Raw genomic sequence first — 16,885 nt, forward strand, 5'->3', positions numbered from 1 at the left:
AAACACTTGTTGCAAAAAATAAGTATTAATCCAATTTTTAAAAATATACATTTCCCTCATAAAATATGGCTATTTAACTTAATGAATCACATTTGTGGGGTGAGGCAAAAATATATTTGTGGGATTAAAAGCTAAACTTTATTCCACGGAATGTTAATAGAGAAGAGATGGAAAGCTGTTGAAAAAGCCCTCTCTGATAGATTTGTTGCATGATTGATTAAGAGAAGCAGATTTTACCAACATGTATGAGAGGGCTCGGTATAAGCCACCAAACCATGAAAGAAAGTCCTGCAAGCAGTATTTAATTCCAGAAGGTATTGCATTCATTACTATTAAGAACTCCCTAGGAGACACCGGTACAGGATACTTTTCTATGAATATAGAGTAGGTGTAAAAGTGACCATTAGGCTTTGTTAGTTTAACGCCAATAATATTACAAAACCAGTTTTTAACAGACAAGCTTTTATTCTTGTGAGTAATGTACATGTTCCAAATATAACAAGTATGTGGTGAGAAATTGTGCTTAAAAATGAGGGACTGTGCAAGTATCTGCTTGTTCGAGAGTTTATGGGGATTTTGGGAGTCTCATAATTACAAATCAAAATATTTTTCAGACCACCTAATTTGGAGAAAATGTAAGAGGGGATAATGTTTCAATCTGGAGACAACAGATTACCTGTTCTACGAATGTGACGCTGTCTTACAGTTGTGAAAATCTCCACGAGTCAATGTCCTCCATTTTTAGTAATGTTGCCTTTTGGTCCTCTCAGAATATTCAATTTGGTGTAAGTTTATGAAATAAAAATACAGAATTGTTGGTTAACAATCTTATTATATACACAAAATATGATATACATACATTATGCTAAGTCTGCCCCCTCATGGGTTGCTCTTAAAAAGGATTTCTCCTTATTGCAAAAATCTTTGAAACTGTTGGAAAGCCCCTTTGCTGCTAGACTGCATACCTTCTTGATCAGCTTAATTTTTCTTAAATTTATTGAATCACTTTTGCATAAGAAAATAGATCCTCTTTGAGATTGGTTTAGATTTACTTTTTCTTCTATTTTGTTCCCCTTCTGTTCCTTTTATTACTTTTTGTATAATTGATTAATATAGCTGACACACTAAGGTCCTCTTTTATTTAATTTTTTTATAACTTGTAACCGAATTGATTAAAGCTGTTTTATTTTTTATAGGAAACCTTCCTTTTCCAAACAAAGTCCAGTAGCATTCTTTCAATATTTTTAAGAGCGTTATCCACGTGTCATCCAGCATCATCTTGCCAAGTTTGACTCTCGCGAGATGTGAACCAATGGGTGTCAGATCCATGAGAGTAGAGCGGCGCATCCGGGAGTTCCGGGGACTGAACCCAGGTCTGTCTCCGCGTCCTGCTCTCTCAGCGGTTCAAGCAAAGCTCGTAACTAGTAACTGAAGCTCGACCAGCCAAATGAGCCCACATTCAGCGGTGTGCGAAGGATGAATCATGGGACAGCGTTACTGTGGAAACGACGGTAACCTCTTTTGTTAACCTAGCATGGTTAAAACAGCTAGAAAGAAACAGCTAGTTGAAAAAGCGGCGGCTGGTGGTTAGTGCGTTTATTTAATTTAGGATAAATATATTTTTTTCTGCCTGGTATTTCGCCTAGTTGGTGGTTCAGTGATTATATGACGCTAACGGCTAACGGTGTAGCTGATGCAACGTTGGGAGTTTTTACCTCCCGGTTCGTCGTTACACAATTGGCTCAATCAAAGCTCATTAATCTGATCCTGCGGTTTTCTGAGCGGGGAGAACAACACGCTCGAACATGATGATGCTCCAGGACGGTTCGACCCAGCTCATCTGCCTCACCGCCAGCAGCGGGGTTCCTCTTTTCACTAGAGGGGCCTCCAGACAGCTGCCTTTCTCTGTCATCGGCTCCTTGAACGGCGTTCACATGTTCGGGGGAGGACAGGGAGTGGTGTTGTCCAGCTGCGACACGGACGGTGGAGGGAAGGTGGTGTGGAGAGTTTTCCTCGACAGCGTGATGCTCATCGCTGTGAGTGGAGGTGGACCGAGTGGGTCATGCGGCACAGAGGAGGAGACCCGCCTGCAGCGCCTCCTAGAAAACGTTTGGAGCTGCATGGTGCTGGTGTTGGGGCAGGATGAGCTGACTAATGTCAGGAATGTAGAAAGACTGAAGAGGGATTTGAGGTCCTGCTTCAGCCTGATTGATCAGCTGCTTGAAGAGAAACAAGGTTATCTTGGAAACCTTACACACTGTGCTGATTCATTACTACCTTCAAGCTCCATTCTTCTCCAAGAGGCGGTGGATGGGTTTGCTCAGGCTGCTGACAGTGAGTTTGGTTGCCTGGTGGTCCACGGGCGGATTGCTACAGCGACTGAAGAGTGGTGGCGGCAGCTGGTGCCACAGGAAATCGTGCTGCTTTCTGCTCTGATTCGTACCTTATCTGCATCTGGATCAGCCTCATGTGATTACCCAGTTTTTCTCCCTCAGTTTAGCCCCACCGTCGCCCACCGCTTGCTCCGCTTCCAGCTACTCCCAGGAGCAGACGTGTGTGTGCTGTGTGGTTCCACGCCATCCCTTCACAAAGCTGGAACTGAGCTGGTGGGTCGTTTCTGGTCACCCCTGGTAGAAACCCTGAGAAATTGCCTGGCTCTTGGAGACCGCTGCTTACCCGGATCCATATCGCTGAGGCCTGACGTACTGGCTCTTCTGCTCATCAACCGTGAAACTCGTCGTTCAGTCTCATGTTTGCAGAATTCATCCCATCACCCCCCTATACTCTCCAAAGCTCGCTGCTGGGAGCTGCTGAAACTCTTCTATACATTCAGCATTTCACGCTACTTCACCCAGGAGGAGAGGACTCAGAGAGACATCACAGAAGACTTTCTCCTTGGATTCTCCCACCAGCCCCAACAGTGTTATTTAGTTACAGAAGAATGCAAATGCTATGCATTGCAGACACCACAGCACCAGCTCTATCTTCTCGTGATGCCATCTGTGCCCACCTTTGCACTGGGCACATTGGCTACACAGACTCTCTCTGATATTGTTGCACCCACAGGTTTTTAATACATATCCATTGCAACTTTTCAATCTCATGTTGGTCACTTGAAATGTGAATTTATGTTATAGTCTTACAAAAATAATCACACAAAAAGGGGATCCAATAGAAAAAAATGCTATTTTTCCTCTGAGTATATAGAAACTCAATTATTAACTTTTTCTAAAATATTTTTTACGTAGCTGCTTACAGTTGTAGAGCAGACATTAGAACAAATGCTTTTTTTTTTAGAATTAAGATTGTTGCACATTTGTGTTGAGCCTCTAAGCTGCTTCTGTTGTATGAATAAAAGCTGGTCACACTTGCCTGCAAATTAATAATGTGTCACACTAGATAAAAAAATTAATTAATGTTTTTTATTCTTTTTTGTTTAAGTAATCTCTTTTCTTTATAACATTATTATTATGATCTTGTTATTATATAATTGTCTTGCTACATGTTTCTTCATAAGCATGCATGAAACAAATGAGTCCATCATGCATCAGGAAGACATGACGAAAGTTTCAGCATGCCGTTTGACTCCTACATGCGTGAGAATGAGGAAACAGTTTAGCAGAAGCCATGCAACATTTTTCTCAGCTGCATTATTTAAAAAAGCTGTTCACAATTTAAAGTTATGGACCAAATATTTATAAATTCAACACATTTATGCAATTATTACATTGTAATAACATTTCCTAAGTCATTGTATATGCTCGGAAGTGATCCAACTGCTTTGCGTGAACTGGGACTACACAAGAAAATATTTGCATTATGCAAACTTTCTTGCACAGAAACGGAAAAGATCAAATAAAAATGGTGATTGCAGCCATCATCAGTTAATAAATATGATACAAAACTTATTTTATGTTTCTTGGGGGGTATGTGCCACATAATGCAATCCCAGTTTCTCAACACTTCTATATAATGTTATTTGTTTACTTGAAAGCAGGTCGCGTCCCAGTTTAACCAGTAAAAACAAACATTTGATGCACAGAAAGTCACGTGGCGTGCTGGTTCTTGATACGAACAAGTGGAAACGCATCAGTTCACAAAGAAGGAATGAAGTTCAGCTATTAGTCACCCAAGTCTCCTCCCAGAGCCTCCTGAATATTCTCACATCAGAAGAAGACAAGCCATGTAGAGATCAGAGTAAATCTGAGTGTCGCTGCTGAGGCGGGACTGGGACTGGGACTGGACCAGTAATCGGAGAACCTGCTGGAGTGGGTGGGTCGGATAAGGGGGGACTCCCTCCGGCTCAAGCCTTCAAAAGCTGCAGTTTCGTCCGCGTTTCTGTGAAATCCCGCAGATGTGTGCGGGGATCGGTTCAGAGTCTAAAGGCCTTCAGGAGCGCCGCGGCTCGCGCGCGTTTTTACGCACCACTTTCATTTGAAACTTTTTCAAACCGACTTTTGGTGAAGATGTCAGCCACGCGTTTGCAGCCGCTGTCCCACCGACACCTCCAGCTTTTAGGCCCGAGGCGAAGCGTGCTGTTAGCCGGTGTCGGGTCGAGATCACTGACTTCTCCCCTTCTGTCCTCCTCCAATAGAGCTTTATCGAGTCTGAGCACCACCCGGCGCGGGCTTCCCAAAGAGAAAATGTCAGAGAACGGGATGATGTCTCGGGCCAAAGTTCTGACCATCGACACCATGAACCCCACGGTGAAGAAGGTGGAGTACGCAGTCCGGGGTCCCATAGTGGCGAGAGCAGTGGAGCTAGAGAGGGAGCTGAGTGAGGTTTGTATCTGAACAGAGAGCCATCTGTGTCCTTTAGCCCATCTGAGCTCTCTGGTTCCAAGTCTGTTTAATTACTTATTTTGGGGGTCAGAGATGGAAAAATTGAACTTTTTTGCATACAAAGCTGCTTTTATTATGTAAAAGTTGCCATAAAGCTAACAGCCTGTTTTCAGCTGCTTATCAAAGCCCATGTTAGTCATCAAAATTAAACCAGCTCATCCAGGAAGAGAAAAACCAACTGGATCCAGCTGTTGTCATCAGATCCAGCCACTGTATTATTATTATATATTTATCATTGATGGCAATTTTTAAATAAGAGGGAAAAAATAACATTTGTCACCAATGAGCAAAATTTCTCTCTTTTTTTTATTATTCTCAGGCTCTTCCATTCAGTCTTTTTTATGGTGATGTGGCAGCTGTTGGTGTACAAAGTGCATTCTGCTGTAAAACCTCCCCTGAGTGCTTCCTTCAGAGGAGAACTGGTTCTGCATTGTGGCCCATGGCATCATAATGATAGTAACCTTTGGTTCAGGGGCTTCAAAGATGTGTTGTTCTGTTTACTCTGACTGAAGCTTATCCTGAGCAAATCCCGATCGCAGCTGATCTGATTTATTTGAGTTTTCTTCCAGTTGATTAATTTTTTTTCTCCACTGTATGAGAGTTTTATCAGGTGTTACTGATGTTTTCTGAGCACAGAAAGGCAGACATTACTGGTGGAAGAAAAGTGCAGATGTTGTTTTCCTTTTGTTTTTCACAAACTGCTCCAGAGGACGTGTAATCACTACCAGTCCTCTTGGCTTATCGTATTTTTCCACAATAAAAGTCTCGTTCTGACTTGCAGTAACACCAAATCCGCTTCGCTTTCTCAAACTTTGCTCTGTAAGGTGTTGGGTTACTTTGGGAAATGGGTCATTATGGGATTCTCACACACACAGCTGAAGGTAATGTTCCTTTTCTTGTGATCCACACCTTTATTTAATTATGTACAAAACAGGAGGAGCAAGTTTAAGTGTGCAAAGTGTTGTTTACACAAATGTTCATCCAGAGCTCTGATGGGGACTCTGTGTGTTTGCTGTCTTTGTTTTGGCTTAATGAGACAGTAGCTGATAATGAATGAGGACATTTTTTGTAGTGTATCCATGGCAACCAATACAAAGCTCTTTAATTCAGCCAAGCCGTACAATGTTGTTTTTTATCTCGACATCTGGACGTGAAAGCTCTGGCGAGCAAAGCTTGGCTCGTTTCCAAAAGGTTGCTGTCATGAACTGGGGAGGTTTTCCCTCACTGAGGGGAGTCTTTTCTCTTTTCTGATGTCATTGGCTCAGCCTGAGAGACGCCTCTTCAGCGTGACCAATGACAGTCCCAGAGTGGCGGGTTTCATCAAATCCAGCAAACACACTGTTGTGATTGCTGCGGGGTGTCACACAGTTGGTGACTTTTCTGCAGAGTCATGCTGTCAGCATGAGCCGACGTGAGCAGCTTGTGTTTGTGCTGTGTCAGGGGTCCCAGCTGCACTACAGATGATCTCCCAGAAATATTAGCATCAGCCTGGAGGATCGTAATTAAATACTCAAGTAATACGCTTAACTCGTCTCATAAACGTGGCATGCTGCATTCTCTTTCTTCACGTTGGGCAACTTGTTCTATTTTGGTTGGTAGCGGTTTAAATGTTGGTGTGTGAAAGTTAACAGCATGTTGAGGTGGTTTCCTCGGGATTGTGATCTGATTTAGAGGTTTTCTTTGTTTGTGTCACTTAACGTTCTCTACATGATGTTTATGGTTGACAGGGAATGAAGAAGCCCTTTTCAGAGGTCATAAAGGCTAACATCGGTGACGCCCATGCTATGGGTCAGCAGCCGATCACTTTCTTCAGACAGGTCAGCTTCAAAATCCATTCTCTGATTTTTTAAAATCTAAATATTATAAATTTAGTGGTTTTAATGTGAATAAACCCGATTTAACATGTCAGCATGTTTGGTTTTTAGGTCCTGGCTCTCTGCTCCTACCCTGAACTGCTGAGCGACAGCACATTCCCAGAAGATGCTAAAAGTAGAGCATGCAGCATTCTGAACTCCTGCGGAGGGAACAGTATGGGTACGTAAAAGCTCCACTTTATTATCAGATGATTATGTTTATGCACCAAGTCTTCTGCTGATCATAGCATTGTCTTCCTCTGAATGCCAGGTTCCTATAGCCCCAGCCAAGGCATCGAGTCTGTGCGTCAGGATGTGGCTCGTTACATCGAGCGGCGGGATGGCGGTGTGCCCTGTGATCCAGATAACATTTACCTCACAACAGGGGCCAGCGACGGCATTGTGGTACAAAACAGCTCTCATTACAGCTTTTGTTTACTGTCTGAGTCCAGTTTATTTAGTAGGGGAAGCTAAATGCTGTAGAAAAAATACATTAGGCTTCCTTATGCTTCCTAAAATGTATTTTCTCTGTTTTGTTTTTTTTGTTTTGTTTTCATTTACGACTAAATGAAAATGATGTCTTTCCAAGGAGTTTCTAGTAACATGTGTAAACAAATTGATATACCTGGTCTGAATAATAGTCAGTCAGAGGTATTTTTTAAAATAATTTTGAAAATTTTTTCCATTTTCTTTCAGTTTTTTTTTTAATTCATTGTTAAATGTGGTTTTTCAGTCAAGTTTCAGCCAAGGCAGCTTTATTTGTAAAGCACATTTCATATACAGAAGCAATTCAACGTGCTTTCCATTGGCAAGAATAGCACAGACATTAAAGGCACACTTGGCAGTTTTGGCTTGCTTTTAGCATCGCCTAGTGTCCGTTTAGTAGAACCAAAAGCAAAACTCATCTCCTCGCTGTGCTTTTATCTTTTTAACACCTTAATCTAACTGCTGAAAAGTCTCCCCAGCCTTCATTAGTGTCTACAGGAGCGATTCTTAACTAAATCAAACAAATCAGCTGTGTTTATGATCTAAAACATGCTGGAAGCAGACTGCAGTGCTGTCATGTCAGCTCAAATTGTTGTAGGTCCACAGGTGGCGTGCATTATTCTGCAATATGGGGGTCTGAGTGACTTTTTGTTAACCCTGTAAAGCATTATTTGATCACATACTGGTTCAACTGAAAAAGTTGCCTAGTATCCTTTTGAAATAACGTGACAGCTCCATTAAAATATACAAATTTATTTCAGATTTAAGAATCGGAAAAAAAGACAGTTAATGGGTGAGCAGTTACAGTGCAGAAGGTCCAGCATAAACATTCACTTAAAAGATAATGAATACATGAAAGTTTTTCATTTAAAAGTTACTAGAGTTGGGTCACATTGAGGTCACGAGGAAGCTGATTCCGTCTGTGTGCAGCGTAGAAGCTAAAAGCAGCTAAATGTTTCAGGACTGGACTGTGTTATGAGTGTTTAAAAATAAGAAATTAGGGGGAAACTGTGTCTGAAAGAAAATGAAAAGGTCAGTAGAATCTCTTAAAGGAGAGTTTGGTTCCCTTAAACTTAGAGTTAATAAAATTAGGATCAGCATGAGACTTTAGGATGCTGTTGTCCATTAAGAAGAAAACCTTCTGTATGCTGCAGGTTTCATCTGGAATTGCAGATAAGTGAGTTAGCTTAAACAATTACAGATCGTACTCACAGGAAGCAGGTGTGTATTTACAGAAGATAAGCAGGTTATTATTTCTGTTATCTCCCCATTCAGACGATGCTGAAGCTGTTGGTGTGTGGCGAAGGCGCAACACGCGCTGGTGTCATGATCTCCATACCTCAGTATCCCCTGTATTCAGCTGCGCTGGCCGAACTTGGTGCTGTGCAAATCAATTATTACCTTAACGAGGAGAAGTTCTGGAGCCTGGACATCAGTGAGCTGCAGCGAGCTTTGGATGAGGCCAGGCTCTACTGCAACCCCCGAGCTCTGTGCATCATCAATCCTGGAAACCCCACAGGTAGGTTTATTTTTACCTTTTTATGTTTACTTCCTATATTGTCTGGGAATGTGGGACATGTTTTTGACTGACAGATCCTTTCCTTTGCCATTAGATGGCAGCACAACAACATTATCGTCTCATCTTTTCCTTTTATTCTCAGGTCAAGTTCAGAGCAGAGAGTGCATTGAAGACGTTATCCGGTTTGCTGCTCAAGAGCGACTCTTCCTCATGGCTGATGAGGTACTGTCTCTGCCTCTTTTTAAACGTCTACCTGCTCTAAGTCGCATTCTGATGTCTGGCTTCCTGCCCCACACCTGCAGGTGTATCAGGACAACGTGTACGCAGAGGGTTGTCAGTTCCACTCTTTCAAGAAGGTCCTGTTCGAGATGGGACCGGAGTACTCGGAGACTGTTGAACTAGCATCGTTCCACTCCACCTCCAAGTGCTACATGGGAGAGTAAGTGTTCTCAGTTTCATGTTCACAGAAAAGCAAACACATTTTGCTTTTGTTTTGTCTTATTTAAATGTTTTTTTCTTTAAGGTGTGGCTTCCGTGGCGGCTACATGGAGATCATAAACATGGACGACGATGTGAAGGCACAGTTGACCAAGCTGCTATCAGTTCGTCTGTGTCCTCCGGTTCCTGGACAAGCTTTAATGGACCTGGTGGTCAACCCCCCGCAGCCCGGGGAACCTTCATACGAAAGATTTATCAAGGTAAACAGGAGCATTTTTGTCCTGCAGACTATTACAATCTATGTCTGAATAATAATTCAATAACAATATATATCAATCAATAGGCATGTGGTGCAATATGGAAAAGAATTAATGAATACAAATGTTAGTTTTTCCATTATAGCCTATTGGGTAGCTTCATACTAGAGGCATTACTTACACCTAACCAATCAAAACACAGACCCAAGCACGTTCTGTCACCAAGCCCTCTCCTCTCAAACCTCAACAGACAGCAATGTGACTTAAACAAGATGTTGTAGCAAGGAGAGGTGGAAGAAATTGTCTTGAGAAAAGGTTACAGTACTTCACCAGTGTGGCAGTTTATTTATTATTACAAGTCTGACGAAAAACAACGACGCTGGTTTGCACAATTGGCAGAGAATCGATAAAAATCAAGTCTGGTATGCAACCAACTTGTTTTATCGTGGATTCATGGCATAAAGTGGAACTTAAAATATATTTTCTATATTTTTATATAGTCAATTATTGATGTCAATCAATATGATTTTTTTAATTGATAAGCTTTTTTCCTATATCGTCCAGCCCTAATATAATCAGTTATCCCTTCCTGATGAAGTGACACAATCAGCACAGTTTCACATAACTTAGAGCTAAAGTGATTAAGGGGTTACTGATGAAACAGGTCTAGGGTTACCTGAGTCACCCGTCTATCCTGTGAGTCGTTTACTAAAGATGGGTGTCATGGCTCATTTGCATGCATTGTGCCGGTGACACCTGAGGTCAGCTGGTTTCACAACCACTCAGACCTTGAAACTGGACTCACTAGTCAACATTTTACAAGTTAAAACGACTCTCGGGACGGTTGGGTGGGTCAGTAACTTGTGAAACTTCAACAGAAACTTTTGGAAATTTCCTATCAGACCAGTTCCAGTGTTTGCCCAACACATGCTGGGCATTGGTTACTGGATGCCTTCACCCTGATCAATTGTAATAAGTGCTATGATCAGTTTGGCTAAAATTATAAAAATGTGCTCATGTTTCAAAGTAACACTAGACAGTTTCCTGCTCCTCCGCCCTACTGGTCAAAGTGGAATTACAACTGTCGTAAACAACCCTGATGCAGCCTGCTGTAGATAGCACTAGCAACAAGCTAACACTAACATGAGCCAACTAATACTTAAATAAACCATGAAGTAAAAAGATCCACATTTTTGAACTAAAATATTATTACTTTAAAGTCCAGTAGCAACAAAGCCAGGTCACCATCAGTCTGTGCCTTCTTTAGCTCCTTCAAACTAGTGTAAGCTACATCGATGTTCACTCTTTTTTCCACTTTCTCTAATCCTCTTCCGTGGACATTTCTCTAAAATTAGAAATAGTTTCTTTTTGGAAAGATCCTGTTACAGTTGTGTCTCTAAATGAGTTTTATTTAGGTGGACTGAGAGAGAAAATGACTATTAAAAAGATTATAAAGGTTTCAGAACCCTGATTTAAGCCAACACACAGCCAGTTAAGGAGAGCCGAGGATGACTAGAATTAATTTTAGAGCATTTTAGCAAAGCATAAATAAATTAAATAATATTTTAAAAATTTTTTACACAAAATCTCTCTTCAGTTAACTCAATTTTTCTTCCTTTTCTCCCAATTCCAGGAACGAACGGCCACATTGAGTACCTTAGCAGAGAAGGCCAAACTCACGGAACAGGTTCTGAATACCGTCCAAGGCATCAGCTGCAATCCTGTGCAGGGCGCCATGTACTCTTTTCCTCGCATAACCATCCCTGAAAAGGCCGTGAAAGAGGCCACGGTCAGTCTTAAACCCTCTAAATGTTCCAATCACTCAAGTTTCCATCCATTGTTAACTCAAGGTGATTACATCACAGAGACTGGGGGCTTACCAAACATGATAGAACCCACCCATTTTTCTTAGATTTATTTATTTTTTTGTTGTTCTTTGTTTGCAGAATTCTACGAAACAATCATATTTAGAGCTTCCATTAAATCTGAGGGAAGTGCAGTGCTGAGTTGGGGTGGTATCGTACGGCCACCGTTCTGTTTGCTAAACAGAACAAACGATTTCCAATAGCTTTCCGTAGCACTTGTGTTTTACAGCTGACTGCTCTGTAGGTTGTTCAGCAGGCTGAGTAGTAGAGAAGGTGCTGGGAAACTGATTAGCTCCACAGAGGAGAAGGTCAGAGTCGACCAACCTTCTGACTTCTGATCAATCCCACCGACTCGGCTCATGATAATCTCTATTGTTTTCACCACCTTAAAACAGTCGCACGAAGCTCGAGTGGCGTTATGTCATCGGACGTTTTTCACGAGGAATCCTGCAAAATGTGTTTTTTTGTTGTTGTTGTTGTTTTAAAACTTTTATTCAACGAAAGGAACGGAATTCTTAGAAAACAAAGATCATCAACACAGCGAGAGAAAACATGGAGAGTTTATAACAAACTAATAAACTGTCATTCTTCTATAATAGGGCATATGGATTTTAATCTCAGACGGTGACTAAATTGAGCGATTTTTTTGTAAATTGATTCTGTTTTTTTATCTGTTTGACAGTTCAGATCAAACCCACAGAAACAAATAAAAAGTCAAATTATGTGGGAAAAGCTTGTAACTGTGGATTTGTTTCTTTAAAAAATAACTACATAATATCAGATTTTCTTCATAATGTTTTTCTATTTCTCTTTGTTAGGACATGGGACAGCAGCCTGATATGTTTTACTGCATGAAGATGCTGGAGGAGACGGGAATCTGCCTCGTTCCCGGAAGTGGTTTTGGTCAGAGGGAGGGAACCTACCACTTCAGGTGCTCAACTCATATTTTTACGAGTTCTAACAAATGATTGTTGGGTGATCAATTACATTTTACTATCAGCATGACTTGTTCTATTGCTTTGTTGTGCATGTAAACGGTCAGTTTAGTTACAAAGTCCACAAATAGACGAGCATTTCTCACATGCATGAAGTGCTTTTCTGAGCTGGATTCAGCTGCAGTTTGAGGCTTTTAAACACTAATCTTTTTTAAATGATGCATTTGTGCTGTAATAACTCTAAGAAGTAATGTTTTTGTGTTTTCCTTTTACTTAAAAACACCAGATGGTTTATTTATGAAAGAAAAAGGAATATTGCAGCTGCAGCATTTAGGTTTATATTTTATTTTTTTTATATGTTAGAATAGGAATTTATACAGATGCAGAAGAACATGGCTGCAGGTGTAAAATGTTATAAAACACTACTGCAGTGGTGTTCCTGCCTTCATTATAACATGACCCTTTATATTCTTAATTATAGTTGCCACTCGGGTAAAAATTTAGGAGTTGAGCTCTTCGTTTTATGATTTAATTGCTCTACAAAATTATATTTACTGTTTTTTTTTAAAATAAAACATAGAAACCTGCTGCTATGAATATCATTTCTGCAACTGGAGCCATGAAATATTAAAATTAATGAAGTTTACTCCTTCAAAATAAGTTTTACCTGTGCAGTTTATTGTTGAATGATGGCTCAAACTGGAGGTTATTCAGATTAAAAAAGGTTAAGATAATTTCCTTCCATGTCTTCATCCATATATAAGATTAATAATCATGTGTTTGTTTCGTGTCCTTCGTTTCCACCCAGAATGACCATCCTGCCACGAACAGACAAGCTGAAGATCCTGCTGAACAAAGTCCAAGAGTTCCACCTGAAATTCACCCAGCAGTATTCCTAAACACATCCCCACCCACGGTGGGATCCTGCCAACCACATCAAAAAAGTAAAAGCCAGTCAGAATATTTCTGTCTCCAATAAGTGCCTTTACTGCGGTGGCCCTGGTGGTCTCCGTAGCGACGCACTTGGATCTTCATCGCAGTCGGACATTTGTGGACTTCACTCACAGGGCTTTTGTTGTGCGTCAGACCACAAAAGACAAAAGTAGAAATGGAATAATTCTGACCCGTTTCATTGTACAAAACTGTGTCTGTGGTGTTTAATTGTTGGAGGTTTGTAAATACTTAATGTGAAAATGTCGGAAAACTTAAACGCATCAATGTGAAGTTACTAAAACAAGGTAAAACAGCTGATTCTGCTTCTTAGACGTAACTTCAAATCTTCATTTCTGCTGAGCATACTATACAGGACAGACTCCTGCTGCATGCTGTTTAGGTAAAACATATAGGTACGTTTCTAAACTTGTTTCAGGAAAATCATCATTTTTTTCATTTATGAGCACTCATGATGATATCTTTGTCCCTATTGATATTACTTTTATTTATATTGCTGTACTGAAGGTGTTTTATGTCCCAAAACACCTTTGGAAAATCAAATTTCAGTAATTTTACTTGTTTACTTTTAGAAAACAAAGTATTAAATAAGTGGTCCCTTTTTTTAGTCTGAGTTTTTTTTTAATATAATTTTTTAATGTGAAATTAATTTTAATGGGTTATTTCCCACCATGTTTTTATTGTAAATACAAAGTTAGCTTCAAATGTAACCAGTGCTTTTACGATTAGCGAGATTCTACATTGCTTAGAATGAACAAGGACATGTTTACCTTTTTTTGTTAACTTTCTCACTTCAAGCGAAGAAACTTTACCCTGTTGGACGTGACGTGCAGGGATTTGCTGCTTCGTTCTAAATGAACTTGTTAGGTCAAAGCCTGGAGTGTAACTTTAGCAGCTTCTTGATTAAAGTTGCTGTACGAATGAGATTTGTCAAGCACTTCATTGACTATTTTTCACATAATTAAAAAAGATGAAAGTGGTTTCTTAGAGAAAAAGATTTTTTCAGCTTTATTGCTGGACCCAGAGGTCACAGATCGGTCTCCAACCATTCATGAAAATTGCTTTATTCTTTTCCTTTTGAAATTGTTGTTCAGAAATTACAAGTCATTCAAGTCAATTACAAATCCTGATTTTCAAAAGGGAGTTTTTAAGCTTTTTTGCAGCTGGAAATGAATAAAAAGGACCTGACTGTGTTGGAAATGTTAATTTTCTAAAAGCGCTATGGTTAAAATTAAACACATTGATGCATTTTCATAGATTGAACAGCTGGTATTTGTCACTGAAATAGTTGAATAGTTTTTATGGTTGCTCATTTTACAGCTTTTTTCAGATCCAGAAAGGTGAAGGGCCTCGCGCACAACAAACTGGTCTTATGGCTTGACCAATATCAATATTGTTCTGTTAAAGGGATTTTTCTGCCATTTTAAGGTTTATTTTAATATAAAAGTCATAAATAATATGCTGAAGAGAATTGAAGTCCTTCATGATTTTTAGCTGCCAGTCTCTAAATTTATGTCTTTCAACACTATTAGTTTTGCATATTTACACTTTTGTTATATATGAGAGCAACTATAACCAGCAGCACAATATAGCACTTCTGGTGAAACCAGGGATCGAGTCCAGTGGGTATTTCTTAAAGGTGTGGAGCACTTGTTAAATCAATCCATTTGCTGTAGTTTCTAGTAGAGAGAGAGAGAGAGAGAGATATTTTTATTCGGTCAACTACAAAAATGTATCAATTTTACATGAAAGTAATCAAACAACTGAAAAAAGGAATAGGTTGAAGCCTAGTGGCTTATAATTAGCCTGTCCTTAACTCCCACAGAGATAATCAAATCCTTAACCAAGGCTGATAGCTAATGCATAACATTTAAAGAAAAAGCAATGATAAATCAAGAAAAGGAATAAATGCCTTGCAAACTGCACTCAGGACAAAAAAAAAAAGCCCAGAATTGCCTTTTTCAGCACCAACATGACTTGGAGTCTTACTTCCTGATATTTGGACATATTGCCTAAATAACACAAGCCTGGAGGAGTTTTTCTGTGTGGTGAACTTGCTAATGCTAACTATTAGCTAGTAGTCTGCACGTTGTTGGGCTTTTCCTGGGCGCTAAACCAACAACAGCCTTCCCCGTTGTGAGTCTAAGAACGTTAGGTGACAGTGTGACATAGATCTGTCGTCTTCGTCGTTGTCTTCCTCCGCTTATCTGGGTCCGGGTCACGAGGGCAGCCTCCCAACTAGGGAGCTCCAGACCGTCCTCTCCCCGGCCACCTCCACCAGCTCCTCCGGCAGGACCCCAAGGCGTTCCCGGACCAGATTGGAGATGTAACCTCTCCAACGTGTCCTGGGTCGACCCGGGGGCCTACAGCTGGCAGGACATGCCCGAAACACCTCCCCAGGGAGGCGTCCAGGAGGCATCCTGACCAGATGCCCAAACCACCTCAACTGACTCCTTTCAATCAGGAGGAGCAGCGGTTCTACTCCGAGTCCCTCCCAAATGTCCAAGCTCCTCACCCTATCTCTAAGGCTGAGCCCGGCCACCCTACGGAGGAAACTCATTCGGCCGCTTGTATTCGCGATCTCGTTCTTTTGGTCATTACCCAAAGATCATGACCATAGGTGAGGATTGGGATGTAGATCGACCTGTAAATCGAGAGCCTGGCTTTCTGGCTCAGCTCCCTCTTCACCACGACAGATCGGCTCAGCGTCTGCATCACTGCAGACACCGAACCAATCCGCCTGTCGATCTCCCGATCCCTCCTACCCTCACTCGTGAACAAGACCCCGAGATACTTAAACTCCTTCACTTGAGATAGGACCTCTCTCCCGACCCGGAGTTGGCAAGCAACCCTTTCTCTGTCAAGAACCATGGTCTCAGATTTGGAGGTGCTGATCCTCATCCCAGCTGCTTCACACTTGGCCGCAAACCTACCCAGCAAGAGCTGAAGGTCAGAGCTGGATGAAGCTAGGACGACCACATCATCCGCAAAAAGCAGAGACGAGATTCTCCTGCCACCAAACTCGACACACTCCACACCACGGCTGCGCCTAGAAATTCTGTCCATAAAGGTTATGAACAGAACCGGTGACAAAGGGCAGCCCTGGCGGAGTCCAATCCTCACCGGGAACAGGTCCAACTTACTACCGGCTATGCGGACAAAACTCACGCTCCTCTGATAAACGGACTGAATGGCCCTTAACAAAAGGCCACCCACCCCATACTCCTGGAGCATCCCCCCACAGGGTGCCCCTGGGGACACGGTCATAAGCCTTCTCCATATCCACAAAACACATGACAATTGGTTGGGCAAACTCCCATGCCCCCTCCATCACCATTGCAAGGGTATAGAGCTGGTCCACAGTTCCACGGCCAGGACGAAAACCACATTGCATAGTTGGAACACACCCTCCGGTCACCCTTCTTAAAGATGGGGACCACCACCCCGGCCTGCCACTCCACTGGACCTGCCCCCGATGACTACACAATATTGCAGAGACGTGTCAATCACGACAGCCCTACCACATCCATAGCCTTGAGATACCAGGACGAATCTCATCCACCCATGGGGCTCCGCCACTGTGTATTTGTTTGACTACCTCAGCAACTTCTGCCCCAGAGATTGGACAATCCATCCCCAGGTCTCCCGGCTCTGGCTCCTCCTTGGAATGCGCGTAGGTGGGATTGAGGAGCTCCTCAAAGTATTCCTTCCACCGCCCGACTATAGCCCCAGTTGACGTC

The 16,885-nt window shown here is 41.6% G+C and overlaps 2 protein-coding genes across 3 annotated transcripts; both read left to right on the forward strand.

Moving 5' to 3' along the window:
- Nucleotides 1-1,301: 1,301 nt before the first annotated feature.
- On the forward strand, nt 1,302-13,748 carry gpt (glutamic--pyruvic transaminase). Of its 2 annotated transcripts, XM_015956640.3 has the most exons (12): nt 1,302-1,511; nt 4,595-4,781; nt 6,569-6,658; nt 6,767-6,875; nt 6,966-7,099; nt 8,456-8,699; nt 8,842-8,921; nt 9,002-9,138; nt 9,223-9,397; nt 11,028-11,183; nt 12,078-12,190; nt 13,003-13,748. In XM_015956640.3, exons 1-12 carry the CDS (start codon nt 1,477-1,479, stop codon nt 13,091-13,093), a joined length of 1,551 nt encoding a protein of 516 aa, XP_015812126.1. In that variant the 5' UTR covers nt 1,302-1,476; the 3' UTR covers nt 13,094-13,748. The 2 variants fall into 2 exon arrangements, with proteins under 2 accessions (XP_015812126.1, XP_015812125.1); XM_015956639.3 differs by lacking the exon at nt 1,302-1,511 and having other exon boundaries at nt 4,282-4,781.
- On the forward strand, nt 1,659-3,219 carry fuz (fuzzy planar cell polarity protein). Its single transcript, XM_015956644.3, has one exon. The coding sequence runs from the start codon at nt 1,806-1,808 to the stop codon at nt 3,072-3,074; it is 1,269 nt and encodes a 422-aa protein (XP_015812130.1). The 5' UTR covers nt 1,659-1,805; the 3' UTR covers nt 3,075-3,219.
- Nucleotides 13,749-16,885: the final 3,137 nt, after the last annotated feature.

The sequence above is a fragment of the Nothobranchius furzeri genome, chromosome 11 (assembly GCF_043380555.1).
Source record: "Nothobranchius furzeri strain GRZ-AD chromosome 11, NfurGRZ-RIMD1, whole genome shotgun sequence".
Classification (NCBI taxonomy): Eukaryota; Metazoa; Chordata; class Actinopteri; order Cyprinodontiformes; family Nothobranchiidae; genus Nothobranchius; species Nothobranchius furzeri.